This window comes from Neovison vison, chromosome 7 (genome assembly GCF_020171115.1).
Source record: "Neovison vison isolate M4711 chromosome 7, ASM_NN_V1, whole genome shotgun sequence".
Lineage (NCBI taxonomy): Eukaryota > Metazoa > Chordata > Mammalia > Carnivora > Mustelidae > Neogale > Neogale vison.
Genome location: NC_058097.1, coordinates 157,684,822 through 157,710,256, shown reverse-complemented (window position 1 = coordinate 157,710,256; position 25,435 = coordinate 157,684,822). Strand labels below are relative to the sequence as shown.

General features: G+C 41.7%; 1 protein-coding gene across 6 annotated transcripts in view; it reads right to left on the bottom strand.

Annotated features, from left to right (window-relative positions):
* The window catches only part of ZNF143 (zinc finger protein 143), a 61,444-nt gene extending 41,840 nt beyond the window's left edge, over positions 1 to 19,604 (bottom strand). For 2 of the 6 annotated variants that reach the window (XM_044258800.1, XM_044258806.1), the window contains exons 1-5: positions 19,543 to 19,598; positions 2,786 to 2,900; positions 2,483 to 2,575; positions 1,573 to 1,656; positions 948 to 1,031 (exon numbers count right to left, since the gene is read on the bottom strand). In XM_044258800.1, the coding sequence (XP_044114735.1) occupies positions 948 to 1,031; positions 1,573 to 1,656; positions 2,483 to 2,575; positions 2,786 to 2,900; positions 19,543 to 19,584 (418 nt within the window). In that variant the 5' untranslated portion in view covers positions 19,585 to 19,598. Of the gene's footprint in view, positions 1 to 947; positions 1,032 to 1,572; positions 1,657 to 2,482; positions 2,576 to 2,785; positions 2,905 to 3,440; positions 3,832 to 7,816; positions 7,893 to 19,542 lie in introns of those variants that run through there. The other 4 variants (XM_044258803.1, XM_044258802.1, XM_044258801.1 and 1 more) reach the window with 4 other exon arrangements.
* Positions 19,605 to 25,435: the final 5,831 nt, after the last annotated feature.

Below are 25,435 nucleotides of genomic sequence, written 5' to 3'. Positions count from 1 at the left end.
TTACTGTAACACTCATTTTACCGAGGATGAAACTGAAGCATAGGTTAAATAATTTGAACAAGGTCACACAGCTAAAAGACAGCAGACCCAGATTCGAACCCAGATAGTCTGGCTTCAGAGCTATCTCATTACTCCTATGCATTCCACCTCAAACCCCTGGGCCTCCCTACATGAAGTTAAAAAGCGTTAACATTTTTGCCACACTGGCTTCAAATAAATTTAAAATTTTTATTTTGTCTTAAAGACCAACATAATAGGCAAAGGATCTTGCTTAAAAATTATACTCGATGGGGCGCCGGGGTGGTTCAGTGGGTTAAAGCCTCTGCCTTCGGCTCAGGTCATGATCCCAGGGTCCTGAGATGGAGCCCCGCATCGGGCTCTCTGCTCAGCAGGAAGCCTGCTTCCTCCTCTCTCTCTGCCTGCCTCTCTGCCTACTTGTGATCTCTCTCTGTCAAATAAATAAATAAAATCTTAAAAAAAAAAGTTATATTCGAGGAGTGCCCGGATGGCTCGGTCAGTTGAGCATCTGCCTTCAGCTCGGGTCATGATCTCGGGGCCCTGGATTAAGCCCCACATTGGGCTCCCTGCTCAGCCTAGAGCCTGCTTCTCCCTCTCCCCCGCAGCTCATATTCTCTCTCTCAAATAAATAAAATCTTAAAATATATATATTTAAGAGGGAAAAAATCAATAATTTAAATTTTAAATGTTTAATTTTATATTCAAATAGTAGCCTCTACTTGAAGTCTTTCAGAGACCAGGGGTTTGCCCTTCCAACTGGTACTGGGCAGCTCAAATGATCACAAAGTTTTTCCTTAGACTGTGCCCAAATCCACCATCTTGTATTTTGGACAAGTACAAATCTTTTACGTGACAGCATTTCAGCAAATACAGCCAGGTCTTCCTTTTCTCGCACTCCTCCCTTATTCCTATTTCCAAAGTCAGTTTACCTTTGGAGGTGTGGTGAATAAACGCTGTCGTTCCATCTTCTAGTTGCACTGCTTGACCATCCTCTAAACGCAAACTGTCCCCTGCTCAAGAACAATGATTACATTTAGATCCCACGTTTCCTAACGATCGGATAACTCGGCGATAAGAGTCAATAAACCATTAAACACATTATAAAAACCTACACGTGCTTTAGGAGTCCTTGAACACTACAGTATTTTCAGTAAAGCTACTGTAAGTAAGTGTTAGTAAAAAAAAATAGCAGAATACTTGTTTTAGGAATATCTACTAGTAAGTAAGGAGAGTTGAAAAAAGAGGGGGATAAAAGAAAATGAGAGACATGTGCGAGTGAGCTCAAGTGATAGAAACATTCACGTAGGACTACTGTCCATTTATCTCCAGAGTACAGTCCAATAATTTCTTTTCTGTGATTTTTAAGACAAAGTCTCAATGGAGTCCAAATGGTCTTTAGATCCTCTCTTTGCCACCTACTGATCTCCCCTTTCAAAAGAAGGACGAGAGACCTGAACCAAGTTTACACCAGTAAGAGTTTACACTCCAAGTTTACACCTGGAGGCAGCAAATACCGAAGGATGAGAATCAGGAGCATAAGTATCAAATACTTACTACTTTTAGGTATGGGTACATGTTGAACGTAGGCAGCAGAACCATCTTCCAGCTGAATGACCTGGCCATCTATGAGTTTTCCATCTGGAACAAAAGATTTAAGCCAATAAATTAGCCCAAGCAAACATTTTAAACTTTATACAATTTCAAAATGGTATCAACTATAAAAACATACACTACTTAAGATCATGTTCATCTTGATTCTTCCCTCAATGTTCTGAGGCAATTCAAAAACACATCCAGTGATCCTACAGAAAGCAGAAAATCCTCCCTCAGCCATTCTTCCTCCCCTCCAATTTTCAGTTAATTAAGTTCAAGAGGAAGAGTGGCCCATCACGGCAAGCTATGGGAGCTGAATCTCTTTACCTTTCAGAGCCACTTAGAGCAGTGACCCTGACTGCAGGGAAGCTGAAACTGAGAAGACTGATCAGTGTATCTGAGGCCAGATGTCCTTCTCACTCCTAGGTGCTATTCGTCCCTCAACTATGTATACATACATTCAGTAGGTTCCCAGAAAAACAAGGAGTTGGGAGCACTGAGCTATTTCTTGGCAAAAGTAAACGCTGATTTACAGATAATGTTATATAAGCAAACCAAACGTTTATACTTCCATGTGTATTTTGTAAAGACATTACATGATAACTCGGAAGTAAAAAAGCAAGAGGGGTCTTACTAGAAAGTGGTTGGGGACAACCCCCCATTAATTTTGACACCCCAGAGTATATTCTAAATGTCTCAAAGGTTGTCCCCAAATTATCAAAACACACTCAAGTGAACCTGAAACTACTGAAAATTACCATATACAATACAGACGCTTAATGGGGAAGGGGGGCGGGTAATTGCTAGACACTCCAACTCTGAGGTTACAAATTGCCGGTATTAACCAATGGGCTGTGTATGTGGCACATACCTTTAGAATTATGTTGTATATAAGCAGTGGAACCATCTGCAAGTGTTACAGCTTGCAAGCTTACACCTTCCATATTCTCTAAATTGTCACCATCTATTATTAAAAAAAAAGTTATTTTCTTTAGATAACTGTCAAAACTACGTGCTGTCTAAATTTTTTAAATGAAAATCAGGCATAAGGCAGACTGCTTTAGACTCAAATGGGATTTCTTCTAGCATTTACAAAAAATATTTCCCTACCCTACTGTACCCAGTGTCCACGGCAGGAGAATCCCCCATGATCCCATCAAATGAAACTGCTCACCTGCCACCGTTACTGCCTCTGTCAGGCACAGGGTAACGTGTTGAGCCTCCATTCCTCCTCCAGGAAACTCTGTCATTCCCTGAGAATCTCGATTTATTTGGGCTAACAACATTTTCTACCTTGAGGAAAAATACAAGCACTTGAGAACAAAGAACAATGCAAATAAAACAAAAACGACAAAGAATATTTAGGAACCACAGAAATGTGCTACAGAAATAAACAGTGTTTGAAATAAGCTGAAATTCACTTAATATGCAGGGTAAGAGTATCCATCCACAGTCCAAAGCATGCTTTCATAATCCATCAGTAAACTATTGAGCACACTGACAACTCTGGCCTATCGGTTTTGTCCTATGTCTAGTTTTCACAACTTTGGTTTTAACATAAGATTCCCACTTATTCCCACAATCCTGTTGCCTCAATCTGCAGAAAGCTGCCCTGCTTCTGGCCACTTCTCACTTCGCCATCACTGCCCTAATTCAAGCGACTGCCACCTTTTGCCCACATAACTGCCACACTACAGCATCCTAACGGGTCTCCCTGCTGGCCCTGTGACCTCCCCATGGTCTCTTACCAACGCAACAGTCACTGTGCCCTTTAGAAGGGAAAAGTTAGATCATGTCCCTCTGCTGCTCAAAAACTTCTGATCACTTACCAGAGTAAAGCCAAAAGTCTTCACCCTGGCCGATGAGCCCGATGATCTTGCCCCTCACTTCCTACTGCTTTCCATCTCATTCATTTCATTTCAGCCACACTGGTGTCCCTCCTTTTGCTCAAACATACAGGGTGATGTTGCCTCGCAACCTTTACATTTCATGTTCCTTCTGCCCGAAACGTGCTTTACAGTCTCTTCACTGTTATTCCCTCATTTTCTCCAAGTCTTTGTTTACTGTTGTCGTCCCAATGAGAGCTTCCTTGTTCACTTCATTTCAAGCTGCCCTCCCAATCATGATATACCCTAGCCCTCTTCCTTCCTTTATATTTCTACATAGCACTTAATATTTGACATATGACATATATTTAGCTTGTTTCTTTTTGTTTGTTTTAGAGGGAGAAGGGGTGGGAGTGAAGAGAGGCAGAGGGAGAAGAGGAGAGAGAATCTTAAGCAGGCTCCACACCCAGTGCTGAGGCCAATATGGGGCTCAATCTCATGACTCTAAGATCATAACCCGAGCCAAAATCAAGAGTCAATGCTTAACTGACTGAGCCACCCAGGTACTCCTATTTAGTTCCTTTCTTATCTATTTTTCCCTCAAGAGAACACACTGGGATTTTTATCTGCTTGCTAACCGCTGACTCACACATAACAGACATACAACAGGTGCTAAATAAATGGATGAATGGCTCTTTTACCAGTCACCATCACAACCTCTTTCCTCTCTTTTCCAACTTCCAGGTCCCGTTATTATCTCCTTGGGCCATGAGTTGCTTCAAACAGGAGATGGTATAACTTAGCTGCCTTGTGCCAAGGAATTGGTCCAGAGGATCTCCTGAGGACTTTCCAGGTCTAAAGATCTGATTTTAGTGCCAATATTTAAAACAACAATGTTCAGGGGCACCTGGGTGGCTCAGTGGGTTAAGCCACTGCCTTCGGCTCAGGTCATGATCTCAGGGTCCTGGGATCGAGCCCCGCATCGGGCTCTCTGCTCAGCAGGGAGCCTGCTTCCTCCTCTCTTTCTGCCTGCCTCTCTGCCTACTTGTCATCTCTCTCTGTCAAATAAATAAATAAAATCTTTAAAAAAAAAAAAAAAACCAACAATGTTCAGAAGGTAATAATTTACAGTTGTATTTATGAATACTTGAAGATTTTGTTTTAGAAACCCTCTGGATTAAAGCCAGAAACAGTAGTTTAGGCTCATAAAAAAGAATCACCACTGTGATAAAAGTCAATCAAGGACTGACTTTTCAGGGAGTCCTGAAAGATTCACACCCACAACTGTTCACGGAGCAGTCTGAAACCTCAACACTTCCTTGCTGCCTCTAAGGGCTAACAGAGAAGTCTCAGAGTAATACTAGTATTCTGCAGTGAAGACGCCTGATGAGAATAGGATTGGGAGAGGTTTATTTTCGAAGAAATTCTCTCACTCTGTAATGCAAATAAATTAAGATAAGGAAATGGAAGGGAAACACCTATAAAGATGTAGTAAGTAAGCATTGTGATTTCTGGAGTATTCTAGGAGATAAATTTTTTAAAAGGCAGATTACAAGATAATTTGGGTCATGATATTAAGAAATGTCTAAGGTTTGTTATTTTCGTTCAATTACCTACAATCTCCAAATAACTACAATAGGTAACTAACACATCTGCAATAAATAAAAGTTCTCCCTTGCCTGAAAGCTGGTCAACTGTTAAATTTCTTTTTTTTTTTTTTTTTAAGATTTTATTTATTTATTTGGGAGAGAGAGAGAGCATGAGAGGAGAGAGGTCAGAGGGAGAAGGAGACTCCCGGCTGAGCAGGGATGTGGGACTCCATCCCGGGACTGCAGGATCATGACCTGGGCCAAAGGCAGTCGCTTAACCAACTGAGCCACCCAGGTGCCCTGTTAAATTTCTTTAGGAAGGCTTCAGCACCTACAGTTTCAACCTAATGGGGGGAAGAAAAGCTACATTAGCTGAAGGAAGAAAAGACAACTGTTTCCTGGACACAAACTGGTGGCAAATACATGAAGGAGTGATGGGAGAAAGGGCTTAGAGGAGTTCAAATGGCACAATTACCAGAGATAATAAGTGATGGCAGTGCATTTTTTTTTTTTTTTTAAAGAAAAGACTAGGATATAAAGGACTTTGTTAGAAAACGATCACATGGGGGGAATAGGACAGTGAAGAAAAGGCATAAATGGGCCACAGACCCAACACTCTGCTGTTGCTCATATCCTATCCATCATGTCTTCTTGATGATTTCTGTCACTGACATTTTTGGGATGTGTGGAAATGAACATGTGAGATATATATAACATCTTAGAAAGGGCCACCTTATGAAATGTAGTCAATTTCATGTGCTTTAATAATGAATCATGAGCCAAAATCAGACACAGAAGAGGCTATCCTGAAGCACCACAGGAAACTCCAAGAAGACACAGTATGTAATAAACAAACTCCCTGCCTTTCTGGAAGATAATAATGCAGGTCAGCCTAAGAAAAACAAACATACCATTGGGCTCCTGGGTGGCTCAGTCAGTTAAGCATCTGCCCTTACCTCAGGTCATGATCCCAGGATCCTGGGTTGGTGCCCCACATCAGGCTCCCTGCTCAACAGGGAGTCTGCTTCTACCTCTTCCCCCTGCTTGTGCTCTCTTGTGCTCTCTCTCTAATAAATAAAATCTTAAAAAAAAAAAAAAAGACAAATACTGCATGATTCCACTAATATGAGGTATCTAACGTAGTCAAACTCTTAGAAAGTAGAACGGTGGTTGCCAGAGACTAGGGGATGGGGAAAAAGGGACTTGTTCCTCCCCAGAGACGCATTTTTGCAAGATGAAAACTTTCTAGAGGTCTGTAGCACAACACTGTGTATAAACACTACTGTATTGTACTTAAAAATGGTTAAAATGTAAATTTTATGTTCTGCTTTTTTACCATAATTTTTTTTAAAAAGAACTAGGTGGCTCAGTTAAGTGTCCTGGGATGGAGCTCTGAGTTTAAAAAAATAAAATAAAAAACAAAATAAAAATGACTTTACTGATGTATAATCCATATACCACAATATTTACCCATCTAAGGTATACAATTCAATGGCTTTAGTATATTCAAAGTTGTGCAAACACCACAACCTATATTCAGAATATTTTTATCACTTTCAAAAAGAAAACCTCATTCCCACCCTACCCCCTAAAGCTCTAGGCAATCAATCACTAAGCTACTTTCTATCTCCATAGATCTTCTTCTGGATATTTCACATGACTGGAATTCCACAGTATGGGATCTTTTGTGACTGGCTTCTTTCACTTAAAATGTCTTCTAGGTTTGTCCATGTTGTAGCATAGATCAGTATTTCATTCTTTTATTGCTGAATAATGGTCCATTGTGTGAATGTACATTTTATTTATCCAATCATTTGAGTTGTTTGTATCTAGATATTTGAGCCATTTTACACTGTTTGGCCATCATGAATAATGCTACAAACACTGGTGTACAAGTTTTTGTGTGGACATAGGTTTCACATCTCTTGGGGATATGTATGTAAGTAATTGCTGGGTCATATGGTAACTCTATGCTTAAATTTTGAGGAACTGTCAAACTTTTCCAAAGCAGTTGCAATGTAATATTACATTCCCACTAGCAATGTATCAGCTTCCAAATTCTCAATTTCTCATCTTAGCTAACAGTTTAACAGTCTTTGATTATAGCCATTCTTGTGTTTATGAAGTTGTATTTCATTGTGGTTTTGATTTACATTTCCCTTATGGCTAATAATGTTGACCATATTTTCATATGCTTACTGACCTTTGGTATATCTTCTCTGGAGAAATAGCTACTCAGATCCTATGTCTATTTTTGCCTGTTTTTTAAGTTTTTAAATTTTTTTTTTTTTTTTTTAATTTTAAGTAGGCTCCAAGCCCTATGTGGAGCTTGAATGCAAGACCTCAAGATGAGGGCGCCTGGGTGGCTCAGTGGATTAAGCCGCTGCCTTCCGCTCAGGTCGTGATCTCAGGGTCCTGGGATCGAGTCCCACGTCGGGGGTCTCTGCTCAGCGGGGAGCCTGCTTCCCTCTCTCTCTCTCTACCTGCCTCTCTGCCTACTTGTGATCTCTGTCAAATAAATAAATAAAATCTTTAAAAAAAAAAAAAAAGACCTCAAGATGAAGAGTGCACGCTCTACCAATTGAGCCAACCAGGTGCCCCTGCTTTCTCTATTTTTTAAAATGGGTTGTCTTTTTATCATGGAATTGTAAGAGTTCTTTATATATTCTGGATATTAATACTTTATCAGATGGGAGGATTTGCAAATATTTTCTCCCATTCTGTGGGTTGTCCTCCTATTCAGCCTCATGGAATACAGTTTCAACAAGGGATAAAATAAAAGATGCTCACCTTAAAGAATCTTCAGATTTTTAGTTTTGATACTTCTATTCTTGGTATACTTCATTTTCCAAACCACCAATTCAGTCTGGGAAATGGACACCATTTTCAAATTCAGTGCATATTATGGAAGATTTAAAATCTTTATTAGCAGTTAGGGTCCTTTTTTCAAACTAAATATTATCTCGAACCCAAATACAAGAAACAGCTAAAAGTAGCATTTTACTATAAATGTATTTTTAAAAAAAGATTTTATTTATTTATTTGACAGAGAGAGACAGAGCAAGAGAGCGAACCCAAGCAGGGGAAATGGGAGAGAGAGAAGCAGGCTTCTTGATGAGCAGGGAGCCCTACACAGGGCTCGATCCCAGAACCCCAAGATCATGACCTGAGCAGACACTTAAGGCAGACACTTAACGACTGAGCCACCCAGGCACCCCCATAAATGTATTTTTTAAAAAGACTATTTAATTAGACAGAGAGGGAGAGAGCAGGAGCCAGAGAAGAGGCAGAGGAAGAAGCTGACTCCCACTGAACCGAGAGCCTGACAGGGGTCTGGATCCAGAAAGCCTGCAATCATGACTGAAGCCAAAAGCAGACTCTTAACAGACTGAGCCACCCAGGCACCCCATAAATGCATTTTTAAGTGCAACCCTTCGACTTTACTCACTCATTGAGAATTAGACTGCTTAAATTGAAAATTTCAAATCAATATATCAAAAATACATATGCCGGGCGCCTGGGTGGCTCAGTGGTTTAAGCCGCTGACTTCGGCTCAGGTCATGATCTCAGGGTCCTGGGATCGAGTCCCACATCGGGCTCTTTGCTCAGCAGGGAGCCTGCTTCCCTCTACCTCTCTCTCTGCCTGCCTCTCTGTCTACTTGTGATCTCTCTCTGTCAAATAAATAAATAAAATCTTTAAAAAAAAAATATATATATATATGCCAATAGCAGGTTTATGCACCCAGTATACTGAATAACCAAAAGAAACAAAAAGACAATCATAATTTACACAAGATTAGTTCAGAGGATAACCAGGTTTTTAAAATTCTCATAGTATGCTTCAGTTAAACAGATCAGCATTAAAGAACTGTATAATTTTGGGGGGCGCCTGGATGGTTCAGTGAGTTAAAGCCTCTGCCTTTGGCTCAGGTCATGATCCCAGGGTCCTGGGATCCAGCAGCACATCGGGCTCTCTGCTCAGCGGAGAGCTGCTTCCTCTTCTCTCTCTCTTCCTGCCTCTCTGCCTACTTGTGATCTCTGTTGAATAAATAAATAAAATCGTAAAAAAAATATATATATATAATTTTTACTATACGCATTCTGTAGGTTAAAAAAAAATTTTCACCATATATGACTTTCATACAGTTAATGTTTCAAGTTGAATCACCAGTTGTAAAAGACTGAGGGCGGGAGTACCTGGGTGCTTAAGTGGTCAGGCATCTGCCTTCAGCTGGGGTCATGATTCCAGGGTACTGGGATCAGAGTCCCACATCTGACTCCTTGCTCAGGGAGGCTGCTTCTTCCCTTGCCTGTAGCCCCCCCTGCTTGTGCTCTCTCTCTTTAATAAATAAATAAAATCTTTTTCAAAAAGAATTTAAAAAAGATTTTATTTATTTATCTGACAGAGAGAGCAAGAACACAAGCACGGGGAAAAGGGAGAGGGAGAAGCAGGCCTCCTGCTGAGCAGGGAGCCCAGTGGCTGGGGTGTCAATCTCAGAACCCTGTGATCATGACCTGAGCCCAAAGCAGATGCTTAACGACTGAGCCATCCAGGTAGCCTCAAAAATAAAATCTTAAAAAAAAAAAAAAAAAAAAAAAAAAAAGCCAACATAAGGAAACTACAATTAGTTCTCACAAAATAATTATGTACATATTTCAATCTCTTGTTTAAAAGTAGTTTAAAGAAAAACAGCAACCATCACCACACCTTATGTTAAAAAAAATAGAAATCTAAGTAGATTTTGGAAGAAGGGATTGCTTTTTTTTTTTTTTTTTTTAAGATTTTATTTGTTTTACAGAGAGACAGACAGAGTGTATGCACACAAGCAGGGGTAGGGAGAGGGACCAAAAGGCTCTGTGCTGAGCATGGAGCCCAACATGGGGCTGAATCTCAAGGCCCTGAGATCATGACCCTGAGAACATGATGTGAGCTGAAATCAAGAGTCGGTTCCTCACTGACTGAGCCACCCAGGTGCCCCTAAACCCAGTCTTAAATTCATAACAGAGCAACTGCCAACTTCATGACTTTTTATACTTCAAAACCTTTCTTTTCCACCTTCTCACACATTAACTATTGCAACAACATCTTTACCACTCTCTTTGCTCCAATCTCATCCTTCCAGTTAATAACACTGCCAACTGTCTTATATTGTTTTCATACACCATTAAAATTTTCATCGCATATAACACTGTAATATAAATGTAAAAGTTAAAAAGAATCATTTCCAATAGCTTAAAGAAATCAAATCTTCCTTTTTTCTGGTTTTCTACTCTAACTCTTGCTATTGTATGCATACATAATTTTCACAGCATTGTCATTATAGTATATATAATGTTTTGTATTGTTTTTATTTCTATAAAGTGTTCCAAGTTGCCAAATAATCTTCACAATGATTGCTTTTAATTCACATTTAACAAACTAATTTCCCTCTCAAGACATTTAGCATTTTTCTTATTACATGCCAGGCACATGTCATTTTCTCATAAAAAGCACTCTTTTAATTGACATGTTTAAATAAAGACTAGTTTTTTTTGGGGCCAGGAGTATGAAGTAGATTACATCCTTAAATTCCCAGGTTTAAGATTATTGGATCAAAAAATATGAGCATTTTTATGACTATTACAATTTGCTACCATTACTTTATTTATTTATTTTTTCCATTACTTTTAAAAAAGTGGTAAACTGGGGGTGTCTGGGTGTCTCAGTGGGTTAAAGCCTCTGCCTTAGGCTCAGGTCATGATCTCAGGGTCCTGGGATGGAGCCCCACATCTGGCTCCCTGCTCAGCAGGGAGCCTGCTCCCCCCGCCCCCCCCTCGGCCCCACTTGTCTCTCTGCCTACTTGTGATCTCTCACGGTCAAATAAATAAATAAAATCTTTTTTAAAAAATAAAAAAATAAAAAATAAAAGTGGTACACTGACTGCACTGTCACCAGTAACATAATTACTATGCTCATTTTACCACATCTTTACTGGCCCTGGCTATTATACTAGAAGCTCTAAGAACAGATGGATAATTACTCAAAAAGACTAAAGGGAAGCATGAAAATGATACATAATTTAAGTATTTTAAATATTTGGACATATTCATCAATTTTTGGCAGGTCAAGGCCCTTTCTCTGAGAATTGGATGTGTGGATCTACTCAACATCAACTTTTTTACAAAAATCACTAGCATGATGCATTCTAGTTTGGGTTGTTTATTTTTTTTAAAGGGTTTTGTTTTGTTTTTAGATTTTATTTATTTATTTTAGAGAGTGAGAGGAGCAAGGAGAGGGGAAGAGGGAGAGGGAGAAACAGACAGACTTCCCGCTGAGCGGGGAGCCAGAAGTGGGGCTTGATCCCAGGATCCTGGGATTATGACATGAGCTGAAGGCAGACACTTAACTGAGCCACCCAGGTGCCCCAAGTTCAGGTTACTCTAAAGTAGAGCAAGGACTTAAGATCCTTGCAAATGAATGATGAGATAGAATCCTCCAGATTTGAACATTTTCCCCTATGATCGCTCATAGTTGTACCATTTAGAGGTCTAAGTCCAATTCGTTGGTCTGACATTCAGGCTACTTTCCAATCTGGTTCTCATTTATTTTTTGAACTTCATCTCCTATTATTTTTTAGGTCTTTAAATTTACCATGATCAACTATTGAAAAAAAAATATGTTTGTTAGATAAATATCTAGGACTGATATTTTGAGTAGTATGTATACATAATATATACGTGTATGTGTATATACATACATGTGAATATGTGTATACACACATGTATATGTATTAAGTATGTGTGTGCGCACACACAAGATTTAGAGAGGTAAAAAAGAAGTCTTTGCCTTTAAGAAACTTATTCCATGGTGGGACACAAGTGAAAACAGATCATTAGGGGCACCTAGGTGGCTCGGTCTGTTAAGGTTTGCTAAGTCTGCCTTTGGCTCCGGTCACAGCTCAGGTCAGGATCTGAGTCTGTGTCAGGCTCCTTGCTCAGCAGGAAGTCGGTTTCTCCCTCTGTCCCTCCCCTCGGTCATGCTCTCCCTCTCTCAAATAAATAATAAAAATAAGATCTTAGGGGCGCCTGGGTGGCTCAGTGGGTTAAGCTGCTGCCTTTGGCTCAGGTCATGATCTCGGGGTCCTGGGATCGAGTCCCACATCGGGTTCTCTGCTCAGCGGAAAGCCTGCTTCTCTCTCTCTCTCTCTCTCTGCCTGCCTCTCCACCTACTTGTGATCTCTCTCTGTCAAATAAATAAATAAATAAATCTTTAAAAAAAAACAAGATCTTAAAAAAAAAAAAAGAAAAAGAAAACAGATCATTAAAACACAATGTGGGGGCGCCTGCGTGGCTCAGTGGGTTAAGCCGCTGCCTTCAGCTCAGGTCATGATCTCAGGGTCCTGGGATCGAGTCCCGCATCGGGCTCTCTGCTCAGCGGGGAGCCTGCTTCCCTCTCTCTCTCTCTGCCTGCCTCTCTGTCTACTTGTGATCTCTCTCTGTCAAATAAATAAATAAAATCTTTAAAAAAAAAAAACACAATGTGTGGTGGCAGGGGAGGGACCCCACAACAATTAGAACTATCAATATTTTAAATGTAAATCTTCAACCAAGTAATTCTTCTTGGGACTTATTAGACACTCTCAAGTGTGCAAAGTTCATTGTAGTATTATTTAGAGTAGTAAAAAATAGTCAACAATCTAAAAGTGCACCCAAAAGAATAAATTACATGACATTCATAAATGAAACATGCAAACATGAAAAAGAATGGGATTGAGGCGCCTGGGTGGCTCGGTCGGCTGGGTCGGCTCGGTCGTTAAGCCTCTGCCTTCAGCTCAGGTCGTGATCCCAGAGTCCTGGGATGGAGCCCTGCATCATTCCCTGATCAGTATTCCCTGATCAGCGGGAAGCCTGCTTCTCCCTCATCACTCCCCCTGCTTTTGTTCCCTCTTTCGCTGTGTCTCTGTCAAATGAAGAAATAAAATCTTAAAAAAAAAAAAAAAAGAAAGAAAGAAAGAACAAGTGAAAAGAAAAAGAACGGGATAGTTATTAAATGGTAGGAAACAGATCCAAGATATATTACAAGCAGAGGAGAAGCAAATTGCTCCTATGAAGGAGCCCAGTATGGAACCTGATCCCAGGACTCTGGGATCATGACCTGAGCCAAAGGCAGACGCTCAACTGACTGAGGCATCTAGGCGTCCCTCAGTCATCACCTAAATTCCACAGTATTTGCAGCTATTTGGCTTGTAGTCTAGATCACTGGGAATTACCAATCACATTTTTATTATCATAGGTTTCATCTGTATATGGCTTCCTAATTTGCTGGTATGCTCTGTATTTGAATCTTGCTCAGTTCCTGGCAATTAACCTGCTGCTGAGCTTCCGTTTTTTCTTTTGAAAGATCGAGTGAGGGATGCCTGGGTGGCTCAGTTGGTTGGACGACTGCCTTCGGCTCAGGGCGTGATCCTGGAGTCCCGGGATCGAGTCCCGCATCAGGCTCCCAGCTCCATGGGGAGTCTGCTTCGCTCTCTGACCTTCTCCTCGCTCGTGCTCTCTCTCACTGTCTCTCTCTCTCTCAAATAAATAAATAAAATCTTTAATAAAAAAAAAAAAAAAAAAAAAAAGAAAGATCGAGTGAATATCCACCTGATAGGTCTATTGTGAGAAAGGAAGTAAGTAGATAAAGACCTCAGCACTCAAGATGTACTCAAAACCTGCCAGTTTTCTTTCTACAGGTGAGGAAAAATGAGGTTTACGAACCTCGTTTGTGGCTGAAGTCTTGATTCCTGATATCTACTGCTCCTCTCTCCTCTTACCAGTCCTTAAAATCCCATGTCCAGTCTGCCTAATTAGACTATCAGCCTTCTAAGGCAGGTACTGTGTTCTGTGAGTCTTTAAAATTTTTGATACCTAAGATTATATATTCAATAAATATCTAATGAGTTTAACATAACTCATGTTGCAGAGTGCTTTACAAATGTCCTCCGTTGTATACATCCAGCCATGCTGACCTTCCTGCTTTAGCATGTACTGTTCCATGTCACTTATCTAAAATACCCATTCTACCACCGTCCCCTTATTCTTTACCACAGAACTCCATCTCCTTCATAGTACTTATCAGAACTTCTAAGTGAACTCTAAGTTCCATCATGGCTGGGCCCCCATCTGTTGTTCACCCCTGAATTCTCAGGGCTCACAAGAATGCCTGGCACATGGTGTATCCTTACTAAATATTTGTTCAACAAATGAATACAATTTGTATAGAGACGTGGCAAATTAACTGCCTGAGAAAGGTCTAAGACTAGGTCTTCTTTTATTCCGGTGCTCTTTTCATTATGCCTCACCTTTTATATGTTATGTACTGTGTATATATAGCATATGTAAACCGCCATTCATTTAAAGGATTCCAACTTCTTGTGACCATTACATCTGTACTATATTTTAAAAAACTCTATTTTTCAATACAAGGCCAAAGGCATTATTTAAAGATGTGCATAAATAACAGAAAACATCCCTCATAAGCCCTATTATGTACAGTACTTAATTGTATCTTTCTAGGAACTACAGACATCTTACATTTTAGAAGTTAAAGAAGTTGGTACATTACTGAATAATAACTCTGGTATTTGACTTAGGTTCATAATGAAGGTAATAGTTTTATGTATAGGGGCACCTGGGTGGCTCAGTGGGTTAAGCCTCTGCCTTCGTCTCAGGTCATGATCTTGGGGTCCTGGGATGGAGCCCCGCATCAGGCTCTCTGCTCAGTGGGGAACCTGCTTCCTCCTCTCTCTCTGCCTGCCTCTCTATTTGTGATCTCTCTCTCTGTCTCAAATAAATAAACAAAATCTTTTTTTTTAATGCAATGGGTTTTTTGTTTTTTTAGATTTTATTTATTTGACAGGCAGAGATCACAAGCAGGCAGAGAGGCAGGTAGAGAGAGAGGGGGAAGCAGGGTCCCCCCTGAGCAAAGAGCCCAATGCGGGACTCCATTCCAGGACCCCGGGATCATGACCTGAGACAAAGGCAGAGGCTTAACCCACTGAGCCATCCAGGCGCCCCAATAAATAAAATCTTAAAAAAAAAAGTTTTATGTATAAACGTAAACCACTCAATCATTTAATTCAGTGCCTAGTGGAATTAAATGCTAAGTAAAGTGGTATTTTAAGTACAAAAAAAATGTAGTTTGTGGTTAAATTCCTGTGTCTACACATTAATGAACAAGTTATCTCCACAGGGTGCAGATTTCCCACTGCAGCATAGTTTTAATATCATTTATTTCATGAAATAATAGTTGATAGTAGCATTTTAAAGTTATTTATTTATAATCTCTACACCTAATGTGGGGCTCAAACTCATGACCCTGAGATCAAGAGTTGCACGCTCTACTGACAGCCAGCCGGGTGCCCCTGCAGCATAGTTTTAAACTGGGATTCTATTTATGGGAAAGTGTAGACAAAAGTGTATCACTGTTTTTAATTTTTCTTTTCTACGAGGGGAGGGAGATTTCTCAGTCTAAATCCATCTTACAAACAAAATCATTTTGATTGACAGTAAAATTTAAAACACTGTCCTATAAAGGCCACCCCTTAAAATGAATGCAAACTAAGCACAGTAAGGAGAAACACCACAACACAACTCTAAGAATTATGTCCTAAAATCAAGCCAGGAGCAAAAAGACTCAGAACTAGGTAAAACCTCAGCTTTAAAACAAAACAAAACAAAACAAAACTTCAAAATTAAATAATCACAAAAACCTCGGGACTCAAAGTTCTCCTGGGGCTCCTAGATGGCTTAGTCGGTTAAGCATATGCCTTTGGCTCGGGTCATGATCTCAGGGTCCTGCTCTCTCTCAAATAAATTAATCTTTATTTTCTTTTTTAAGATTTAATTTATTCTCTTAATTAATTTATTAAGATTTAATTTAATTCTCTCTTAATTTAAGAGAGACAGAGCACAAGCAGGGGGAGAGGGAGAGGGAGAAGCAGACTCTTGCTGAGCTGGGAGGCTAACACGGGGCTTGATCCCAGGCCCTGGAGATCATGACCTAAGCCAAAGGCTGACACTTAACCATCTGAGCGAACCAGGCACTCCTCAAATAAATAAATAAACAAATAAAAAGAAAGAAAGAAAGAAAGTTGGTTAGTTCTCCTAACATGATCATAAACTCCATATGTATTGGGGCACCTGGGTGGCTCAGTGGGTTAAAGCCTCTGCCTTCAGCTCAGGTCACGATCCGGGTCCTAGTGATGAAGTCCCTGAACCTAGGTCGGGTTCGGTTGGGTGAGGTTCAGAGCCGACGGCTAAAGAAAGAATTCTTAAGATGTCTCTGGTGCAAAAAGGTGGTTTATTAGAGCACGGGGACAGGACCCGTGGGCAGGCAGAGATGAGGCTGCCCAGGGCCTGTGAGGAGTGTCTGGTTATATATACAGGAGCTGGGTAGGTGAGGACAAAGGGGGTGATTCTCTAAGGAATTTTGGAAGCAAGGTCTGCAGGACCTTGAGGGGCCAGCTATTGTTGGGAGAAAGGTTATTTATTACTAGTAATAAAAATCTTCTTGTGAGTCCCTTTAGATGTGTATCAATGGAGCATATGCTTGGGAATGATTCTCAACACTATCTTGGAGATCTAGAGATAAAGCTTCACATTTCTCCTATCAATTGTCCTTGTTAGTGAGATTTGGGTTTAGAAGAAATTTAACTTAATTTACTTTTATTTTTACCTCCACCTCCTTTGGTTTCTTATGGAGGGGAGGGTGGCATTAGGGCTTGAGGAACTGAGTTATGTGTCCTTGGAAATTGGGCTATTGATAAGGTAACTTCTTTGTTTGTAAATCTCAAGGACATTTGCAAACAAAGGGAGACTCCTGCCTTACAGGACTGTGATCTCTGCAATATAACCATTTGTTCTTCTTTTAGGGCAGTCAGGGGTGCCTGAGGAATGTCGTACATATTACTAAGGGGAGTGAGTGGAGAGGGGGTGCAAGGCGCCAGCCCCTGCTCCCTCCTCAGCCAGCCTCCTGCTCCCTCATCACTAGGATCAAGCCCTGCATCCGGCTCTCTCCTCGGTGGGGAGCTGCTTGCCCCCCCTCTCTACCTGCCTCTCTGCCTACTTGTGATCTGTGTCAAATAAATAAATAAAATCTTAAAAAAAAGTAATAAACTGCATATGCATAAAAAATAATAATAGCTAAAAGTAATGATGGGGGTATAATTCCCCAACCTAGCTAGGTCATCATTCCGTGAAGAACATGATGAATGCTTATTCACTGCAATATCCCAGCTTGCAGCAAAGGGCTCTGGACATTTTACAAATCATCTATTTGGTAAAGACTTTTACACAAAGAAGTCTTACAACTCAATAACAGACAATCCAATTTCAAAATAGGGGAAAAGATCCATTCTCCAAAGGATTATGCAAATGGCCAATAATCACATGAAAAGCACACTTAACACCATTGGGAAACAAAATCACAAGAGATACCACTTCATATCCATTAGGATGGCTACCACCAGAAAGACTGATAATAACAAGTGTTGGCAAGGATGAGGAGAAATGGGAACTCATACACACTGCTGAGATGAATGCAAAATGGTGCAACCCCTTTGGAAAAATTTGAGTTCCTCAAAAGACTGAGTATAGGGCGCCTGGGTGGCTCAGTGGGTTAAGCCGCTGCCTTCGGCTCAGGTCATGATCTCAGAGTCCTGGGATCGAGTCCCGCATCCGGCTCTCTGCTCAGCAGGGAGCTTGCTTCCCTCTCTCTCTCTCTCTCTGCCTGCCTCTCTGCCTACTTGTGATTTCTCTCTGTCAAATAAATAAATAAAATCTTAAAAAAAAAAAAAAAAGACTGAGTATACAGTAATCGTATGATCAAGAAATTCTACTCCTAAGTATATATACATATCTCAGAGAGAAGAAAACATACGTCCACACAAAAACTTGCACACAAATATTCACAGCAGAATAGACCAAAAAACTCCAGATGTCCATCAACAGATGAATATTTAAATAAAATTTAGGTCCATACAATGAAGTATTATTTGGCAATAAAAAGAAATGAGGTACTAACACAAGTTGTAACATTAATGAACTCTGCCAATATTATGCTGTGAAAAAAGTCAGTCACAAAGCCCACATACTGTGTGATTCCATTTACATAAAATGTTCAGAATAGGCAAATCTGTAGATTAGTGGTTGGGGAAGGAGGCAGGCTTAAGGGTAAACGAGTATTTAACTGGCAGTTTCTTTTGGGGTGATGGACATGTTTTAAAATGGACTGTGATGATGGGGACACAACAATTTATGAAACCTAACTAATTATGTACTTCAAATGGGTGAATTGTAAGGTACATAAATTTTATCAATACAGATATTATTTTAAAAAATAAAAGGGTGGTATTGAAAAAATAGCCTCTCAAGTACTTGTAAACTGCCAAATAATTACTTTCCAAAGTAATCAAAATCTGCCTGGATAAAATTAGTTACACATCTTATCTTAGTGATGTCCTTATTACCTGTTCTCTTACTAAACACTTTTAACAATAAACTAGGAATCCGGTAAGAGCATTAAATACTGCACAGATTTTTAACTCAGCAAACATTTATCTTCTACTAACACTCAGGAAAAAGACGACCACAACCTTGAACCTACAATTTTTCATCACACCACTACCAGATCATACCAGCTGATTAGACACTTCCAAAGCAAAAGCTTTAGCTGATTTTAAACAAACAATGGGTTTAGCAATGGTGTTCTTCCTATTTTTGCTTAACTTCGTTAATGCGGAAAGAAAACTTAAAATGTTTTTTAAAAAGCAACAGGGGAGGGAATAAAAATGGATTCACGTTCCACAATAATACAGTACAAAGCAACTGAAAGATTCGTTAGCTCTGGCCAAAACCGAGAAAAAAGGCAATGGTAAAACTGACAACTTCTAATACTCGATGTTAGAGGACCCAGTCACCTAAAAATTAAGAAAAAAAAAAAAAGAGAAACAAGAAATTTGTGCACGATATAGGTAGAAGGAAAATTCTGGGTGCGATGTGCAAACGGGATCCCGAGCGGGCCCTGGGCCAGTTCTGCTGCCGGCGTCGGGCTGGGGCCTGGTGCGGACCGTGGCCCAGCGTCCCAGCCGGAGAAGCTTTGCCTCGGCGGCGTCTGGGGACTCGCCCCGCGCGGAGGTCAAGCAGAGAAGCGCCGCCAGGCTCCCGAGGGCTCCACCCTCCCCTCTTTCACTCCCTCCCCTCGGCGGTCCCCTGAGGGGAACAGGCGGGGCGCAACGCGCAGAGACAAGGGGGGGGGGTGCGTCCTCAGCGAGAAAAGCTCCGCCGCCCCAGAGTGGCGGCCGCGGGTTATTAATAAACTCCGCTTCTGCCCAGGCGCGGCTACCGAGGCCTGTCGTAGGATCGGCAAGGCCTGCGGCGAAGGCTGAGCAGCCGGAGTCAGCGCCCGGGCCCAAGCGGGCCCGCGCCGCCGCGCTGAGGGCGGCGGCCGGGCGGAGAATAATGCACACTGGGTAAAAACACATTTATATACGAACCTCCGAGAAAATTTTCCAACAATTCCTCCGTCCGACCACCATGCACCAGGACAGGAAACAGCCGCCCGGCCCCCTGGCCCCGCAACCCGCATAGCGAGTCTGAGGCCCGCCCCCAGCCTCCATTGGGCGGTCATTACGTCACTCAGGAGACGCTTCCTGGTTTCCATTGGTTCAAATTTAGGCGACGCGAAAGGAGACCGCCTCATTCACGCCCCCTTTTCGTGACGTTAGCCTCGTCTGGCCTTGCAGCCAGCGCCTGAATGGCTTGTGCAAAGTGCGGAATCAAAGTTCCTGTGTCTGACTGGTTGGCAGAACCGCTCATCCTAGACAGATACCGCCTCGCTGACAAGTGATTTATGCCGATTCTGGGGCCCCAGCGGGAGGCGCCATTTTGTAGCGAGGGAGGGAGGTTGGTCCTTGTGACTAGCCGGGAGGGAGATGGGGTGACAGGCGCCATTTTCCCCACAGGGGCTAGGAGGTGGCCTTGACTCTCCCGGTGGGCTTCCTGGAGCGCGTTCCGGTGAATGGTTGGGCTTTGCTTAGAGATTGTCGAGTGTCGCCCCGTTGGGAGGACAGTGGTAGGGAGGCCTAGGACAGGAAAAGACGCTTGACCGCTCCCTGGGGGCTCTCGGTGCCTGCCGAGGCCTTTGGTTTGTAGAGAGGGCTCTGCTTTCCCAGGAACTGCTGTATGCCGGTCACTGGCTGCCAAGCCTGCCCGGGCTTTTCAAGTCGCCGGGGCATCATTTGGTGGGAGAGTGGGCCTCCTGCCCCTGCCGAAGCTCCGATGGAGCTTGGCAACCGTGCGGTCGTCTTGGTCTCTGCTGGGAGACACTGCGGGTGCTTTTGTGCTTTCATGTTGCTTAGGTTGTAAGTTTGAAGTGGGCTGAAATGGTGTCGTCACCCTCGTTTTTAACTTTCCCTTTTCTTTGTGTTGAGAATTAAAAGAAGGTAAGGAGGGTGGGGAAAGCGTTGTCTTGGTTGGCCTCCGCAAAACTCTCAGCTCAAGAGTTTTTCTAAACTATTGGAAATACTAGTCTTTTCAGGAATATTCATTAAGGGTTCATTTGCTTTGACAACAAGGCTTAGTAAAGGTGAGAGAGTGTGGAGACAAGATTTGTTCAGTCGTGTATTCCGGGCGTAGAATTAGGTAGTTAATAAGAGAATGAGGTGGCTGATCGCTTCAACACATTTGTGACCTGCCTACAAAAACTGAAGAGCTGGATGGCGTTTGATTTAGTGACTCGGATTTCAGGTGATTATGGAATTGCCAAATTATTAAGGCAAAGAGGTGTTAAAGATACCCAGCCAACTAATGGAGTCTGGTTTGAGATTTTTAATGTTACCTTCTTTTTGGTGGGGAATGGGGGTCGACTAACTATAACCAAAGCATAGTTGAATAATTGGTGCCCAAACTCCATTAGAAGGCATATAGGACTTTGAGTTTCTTTTGAATAATACTCTTTAGCAGCTTAAAGTAGTTTCTATTTTTTATGTCCTTATAAAGATGGAAAATGTGACACAAAACTGGATTAGGTTAATTAAAGCTGGAGGAATTGGCTTACAAAACAGACCATGTACCCAATGGATACATTCTCTTTGAGAAATGGAGTTCAGATGAAAAAACAAGGTGTTTTAATTACTTTCAGTACCTTCCAGCTGTTATATCTTTATTTTATAAGCAGATATGTCATTAATCAGAATACTTTCATGTAGTTTAGCCAGTTGTTATTGAGTCCCATGCCTTTAGTCTACTTATTAAAGCACTATAAATATAAAATCTCATAAAGATTTTAAAAATCATCCTGTAGTTATAGATTGCAATTACAGGACATCTTCATGTCCCCAGAACCTTCTGAGTGGTTGTAAAAATTGAATGGTGGTGGATAGGGGGGGGTTATAATTCCAATAATTCAGAGGGAAACCTTAATTCAGATTTTCTTACAGGTAATGGAACTTTATGTTAACAGTATTTACCAGTGACTATAGAACAGAGATCAAGTGTACATAGTATTCAAGGCCATTCATAATCTTCAGATTTTCCCCACATCACCTCCTGTCTCATCAGTACATTTTGTCAAATTAAGGGCTTGTTGAGAATACTTCCAGTCAGTGCTAGTCCAGGCTGGCTTTTTTTTTTTTTGGTAAAGATTTTTATTTATTTATTTGACAGACAGAGATCACAAGTAGGCAGAGAGAAAGGAAGGGAAGCAGGCTCCCTGGTGAGCAGAGAGCCCGATGTGGGACTCGATCCCAGGATTCTGGGATCATGACCTGAGCCGAAGGCAGAGGCTTTAACCCACTGAGACACCCAGGCGCCCTAGTCCAGGCTTTTAAAGCTGAACCATTTCCTCAATTTTAGAAATAAGCAAACATTTCTAGCCCCCTTTAAAAACTGTTACCATCATGTTTTTGTTTTTTTTTTTAACTTCCTTTCAGTACCTCAAAACTTTTTTCTAGAGAATGATTGTTTCTGGCATGTTCGTATAGTGACATGACCATTAAAGTAATACATGCACAGAAGAAAGAGAAAGGATACATTAAACTATTTTAAGTATCTCTAGGAGAGGGTTTATTTTTTCTGTAATAAATATGGATCTTTTCATCATGAATTTGAAGATTTTTTTTTTTTCCCAGCACTAAAGAATTTAAAACCAGGGCACTTGGGTGGCTCAGTTTGTTAAGTGACTGCCTTTGGCGTGGGTCGTGGTCCTGGAGCCCTCTGATCAAGTTCCGCATTTGGCTCCCTGCTCGGCGGAGAGTCTGCTTCTCCGATGACCTCCCTCTCCTCTCATGCTCTCTCCCTCTCTCTCTCTCTCAAATAAATAAAATATTTAAAAAAAAAAAATAAGACCAAACTAGTAGCTTGCTCTCCGTTAGGAGTTGTAGAATTGTCTTGTTTCAGAACCTGGTAAAACCGCTTAATTTCACAATGTAATTGGGAGGATATATGATAATGTAGATAAATGTAGCACTCTACTTACCAGAGATGCTTCTCATATACTTCTGTTAGCCTGTCTTGGTTCTTAAGCACCTTGATAACATCTTTGAGATTCAGATGAAAGCTACGTAAGATGTACTAAAAAGCTTGAAGTTCTGGGACACCTTGGTGGCTTGGTTAAGTGTCTGCCTTCAGCTTAGGTCATGATTCCCAGCTGGGATCGAGTTCTGCATTGGGCTCCTTGTTCAGCAGGGGAGCTCTCTCTCTGACAGAATCCTAATAAGAAAATAAAAAGAAATGAAGTTCTGGGGCACCTGGATGGCTTAGTTGGTTAAGGGGTTAAGTGTCAAGACTCTTGGTTTCACCTCAGGTTATGATCTCAGGGTTCTCTGATACAGTCCCTCCTTGGACTCTGCTCAGTGGGGAGTCTGCTCGAAATTTTTCTCTTCCGCTGACCCTCCCCATTCTCTTGCTCACACTAAAATAAATAAAGTAAATCTCCTTAAGAAAAGGGGGGGGGGCTGAAATTCCATAGGGCTTATGGAGTTTTGGTCTGTAATAAACTTAGTGAATTAACCTCATTCAGCGTCCACGTTAATCAAGGTTTAATTAGAACATACTTTAGGAAGTGTATGATTAGGTTATTTAAAACATTCCCATCTCAGTTCTCAGTATATATGCTGATAAAGCATAGGTATCATAAAACTGGTAATGTTGTGGTAATGTTGGGGCCCCTGGGTGGCTCATTCGTTAAGCGTCTACCTTCAGCTCAGGTCATGATCCTGGGGTCCTGGGATCCAGCCCTGCATCAGGGTCCCTGCTCTGCTGGAAGCCTGCTTCTCCCTCTCCCACTCACCCTGCTTGTGTTCCCTCTCTCGCTAAGTCTCTGTTAAACAAATCTTAAAAGAAAAACTGGTAATGTTGTTAGTGACTAATTGCATGATTTCCTTACTTCAAACTGATAATGCCCATATGAATGTAATTTTTTCTTTTTGCCAACTCTGTGCTTGGACTAATTTGTTAACCCCATTTGAAAAAAATCACCCAAGTAGTGAGCTTCAGTTGTGGTTAATGTGTATTGTTTATTTTAGGGGCAAGCTAAAACTACTCAATCCACAAATTTGTAAAGCTCCTTAAGATTTCAGGTGTTCCTTTGAAACTGGCTACCTTGGGCGCCTGGGTGGCTCAGTGGGTTAAAGCCTTTGCCTTCGGCTCAGGTCATGATCCCAGAGTCCTGGGATCGAGCCCCACACCAGGCTCTCTGCTCAGCAGGAAGCCTGCTTCCTGCCCCCCCCCACCTGCTGTCTGCCTACTCATGGTCTCTGTTGGTCAAATAAATAAATAAAATCTTAAAAACAAAAACTGGCTACCTTGATGATGTTCTAGCTATCGTTTTGGCTTCTAATTAACATTTACTTAAAGTAGAGCATTACAGACAGTAAAACCAGTTTCATTAATATGCATAGTAAATCTGCAGCATTTCAGCAGAATACGTTGTTAGTCCAGGAATGAAACGACTGGTTTTAACATGATTTTATTTTTCTGGGGAAACAATATTTTTTTTTTTTTGACACAGAGAAATCACAAGTAGATGGAGAGGCAGGCAGAGAGAGAGAGAGGGAAGCAGGCTCCCCGCCGAGCAGAGAGCCCGATGCGGGACTCGATCCCAGGACCCTGAGATCATGACCTGAGCCAAAGGCAGCGGCCTAACCCACTGAGCCACCCAGGCACCCCTTAAATACGTATTTTTAAATTTGACAGCAAGAGAGGGTACACAAGATAGGGGAATGGGAGAGGGAGAAACAGGCTTCCTGCTGAGCAGGGAGCCTGATACCGGGCTCGATCCCAGGAGCCTGGGATCACGACCTGACCCACTCAGATGCCCCAACAATCTTAAAAAAAAAAAAAAAAGAATAGATTTCTTTTTTTTTTTTAAAGATTTTATTTATTTATTTGACAGAAATCACAAGTAGACGGAGGCAGGCAGAGAAAGAGAGAGGGAAGCAGGCTCCCTGCTGAGCAGAGAGCCTGATGCGGGACTCGATCCGAGGACCCTGAGATCATGACCTGAGCCGAAAGCAGCGGCTTAACCCACTGAGCCACCCAGGCGCCCTAGATTTCATTTTTTTTAAGACTTTTTTTTATAAGCTTATGATTTTTTAAAAAAGATTTTGTTTACTTATTTGACAGATCACAAGTAGAAGGAGAGGCAGGCTCCCTGCTGAGCAGAGAGCCCTACACGGGGCATGATCCTAGGTCCTCCTGAGATCATGACCTGAGCCAAAGGCAGAGACTTAACCCACCCAGGCACCCCACAGATTTCATTTATTCGAGACAGACAACATGCAAGCAGAGGGAGGGACAGAGATAAGCAGAATTCCGTACAGAGCCTGACTTGGGGCTTGATCTAAAACCAAGAATCAGATCCTCAACTGACTGAGCCACCCAGGCACTCCAGGGAAAACATAATCTTGAGATAAAGTGAGAATTTTTTTAAAGATTCATTTTTTAGGGGCGTTTGCGTGGCTGAGTCGTTAGGCATCTGCCTTCAGCTCAGGTCATGATCCCAGGGTCCTGGATCAAGCCCCACATTGGGTTCCAGGCTCTGTGGGAATCTTCTTCTCCCTGTCCCACCGGGGCTTGTGCTCCCTCTCTAGCTGTGTCTCTGTCAAAAAAATAAAATCTTGGGGCACCTGGGTGGCTCAGTGGGTTAAAGCCTCTGCCTTCTGCTCAGGTCATGATCCCGGGGTCCGGGGATTGAGCCCCGCATTGGGCTTTCTGCTCAGCAGGGAGCCTTCCTTTCCCCTCTCTCTGCCTCTCTGCCTACCTGTGATTTCTGTCTGTCAAAATAAATAAAATCTTTAAAAAAATAAAAAAATAAAATCTTTTAAAAAAATTATTTTTTTAGAGAGTGAGTGAGGGTGCACACATGGGCCCCGGGGGAGGGGCAAAGGG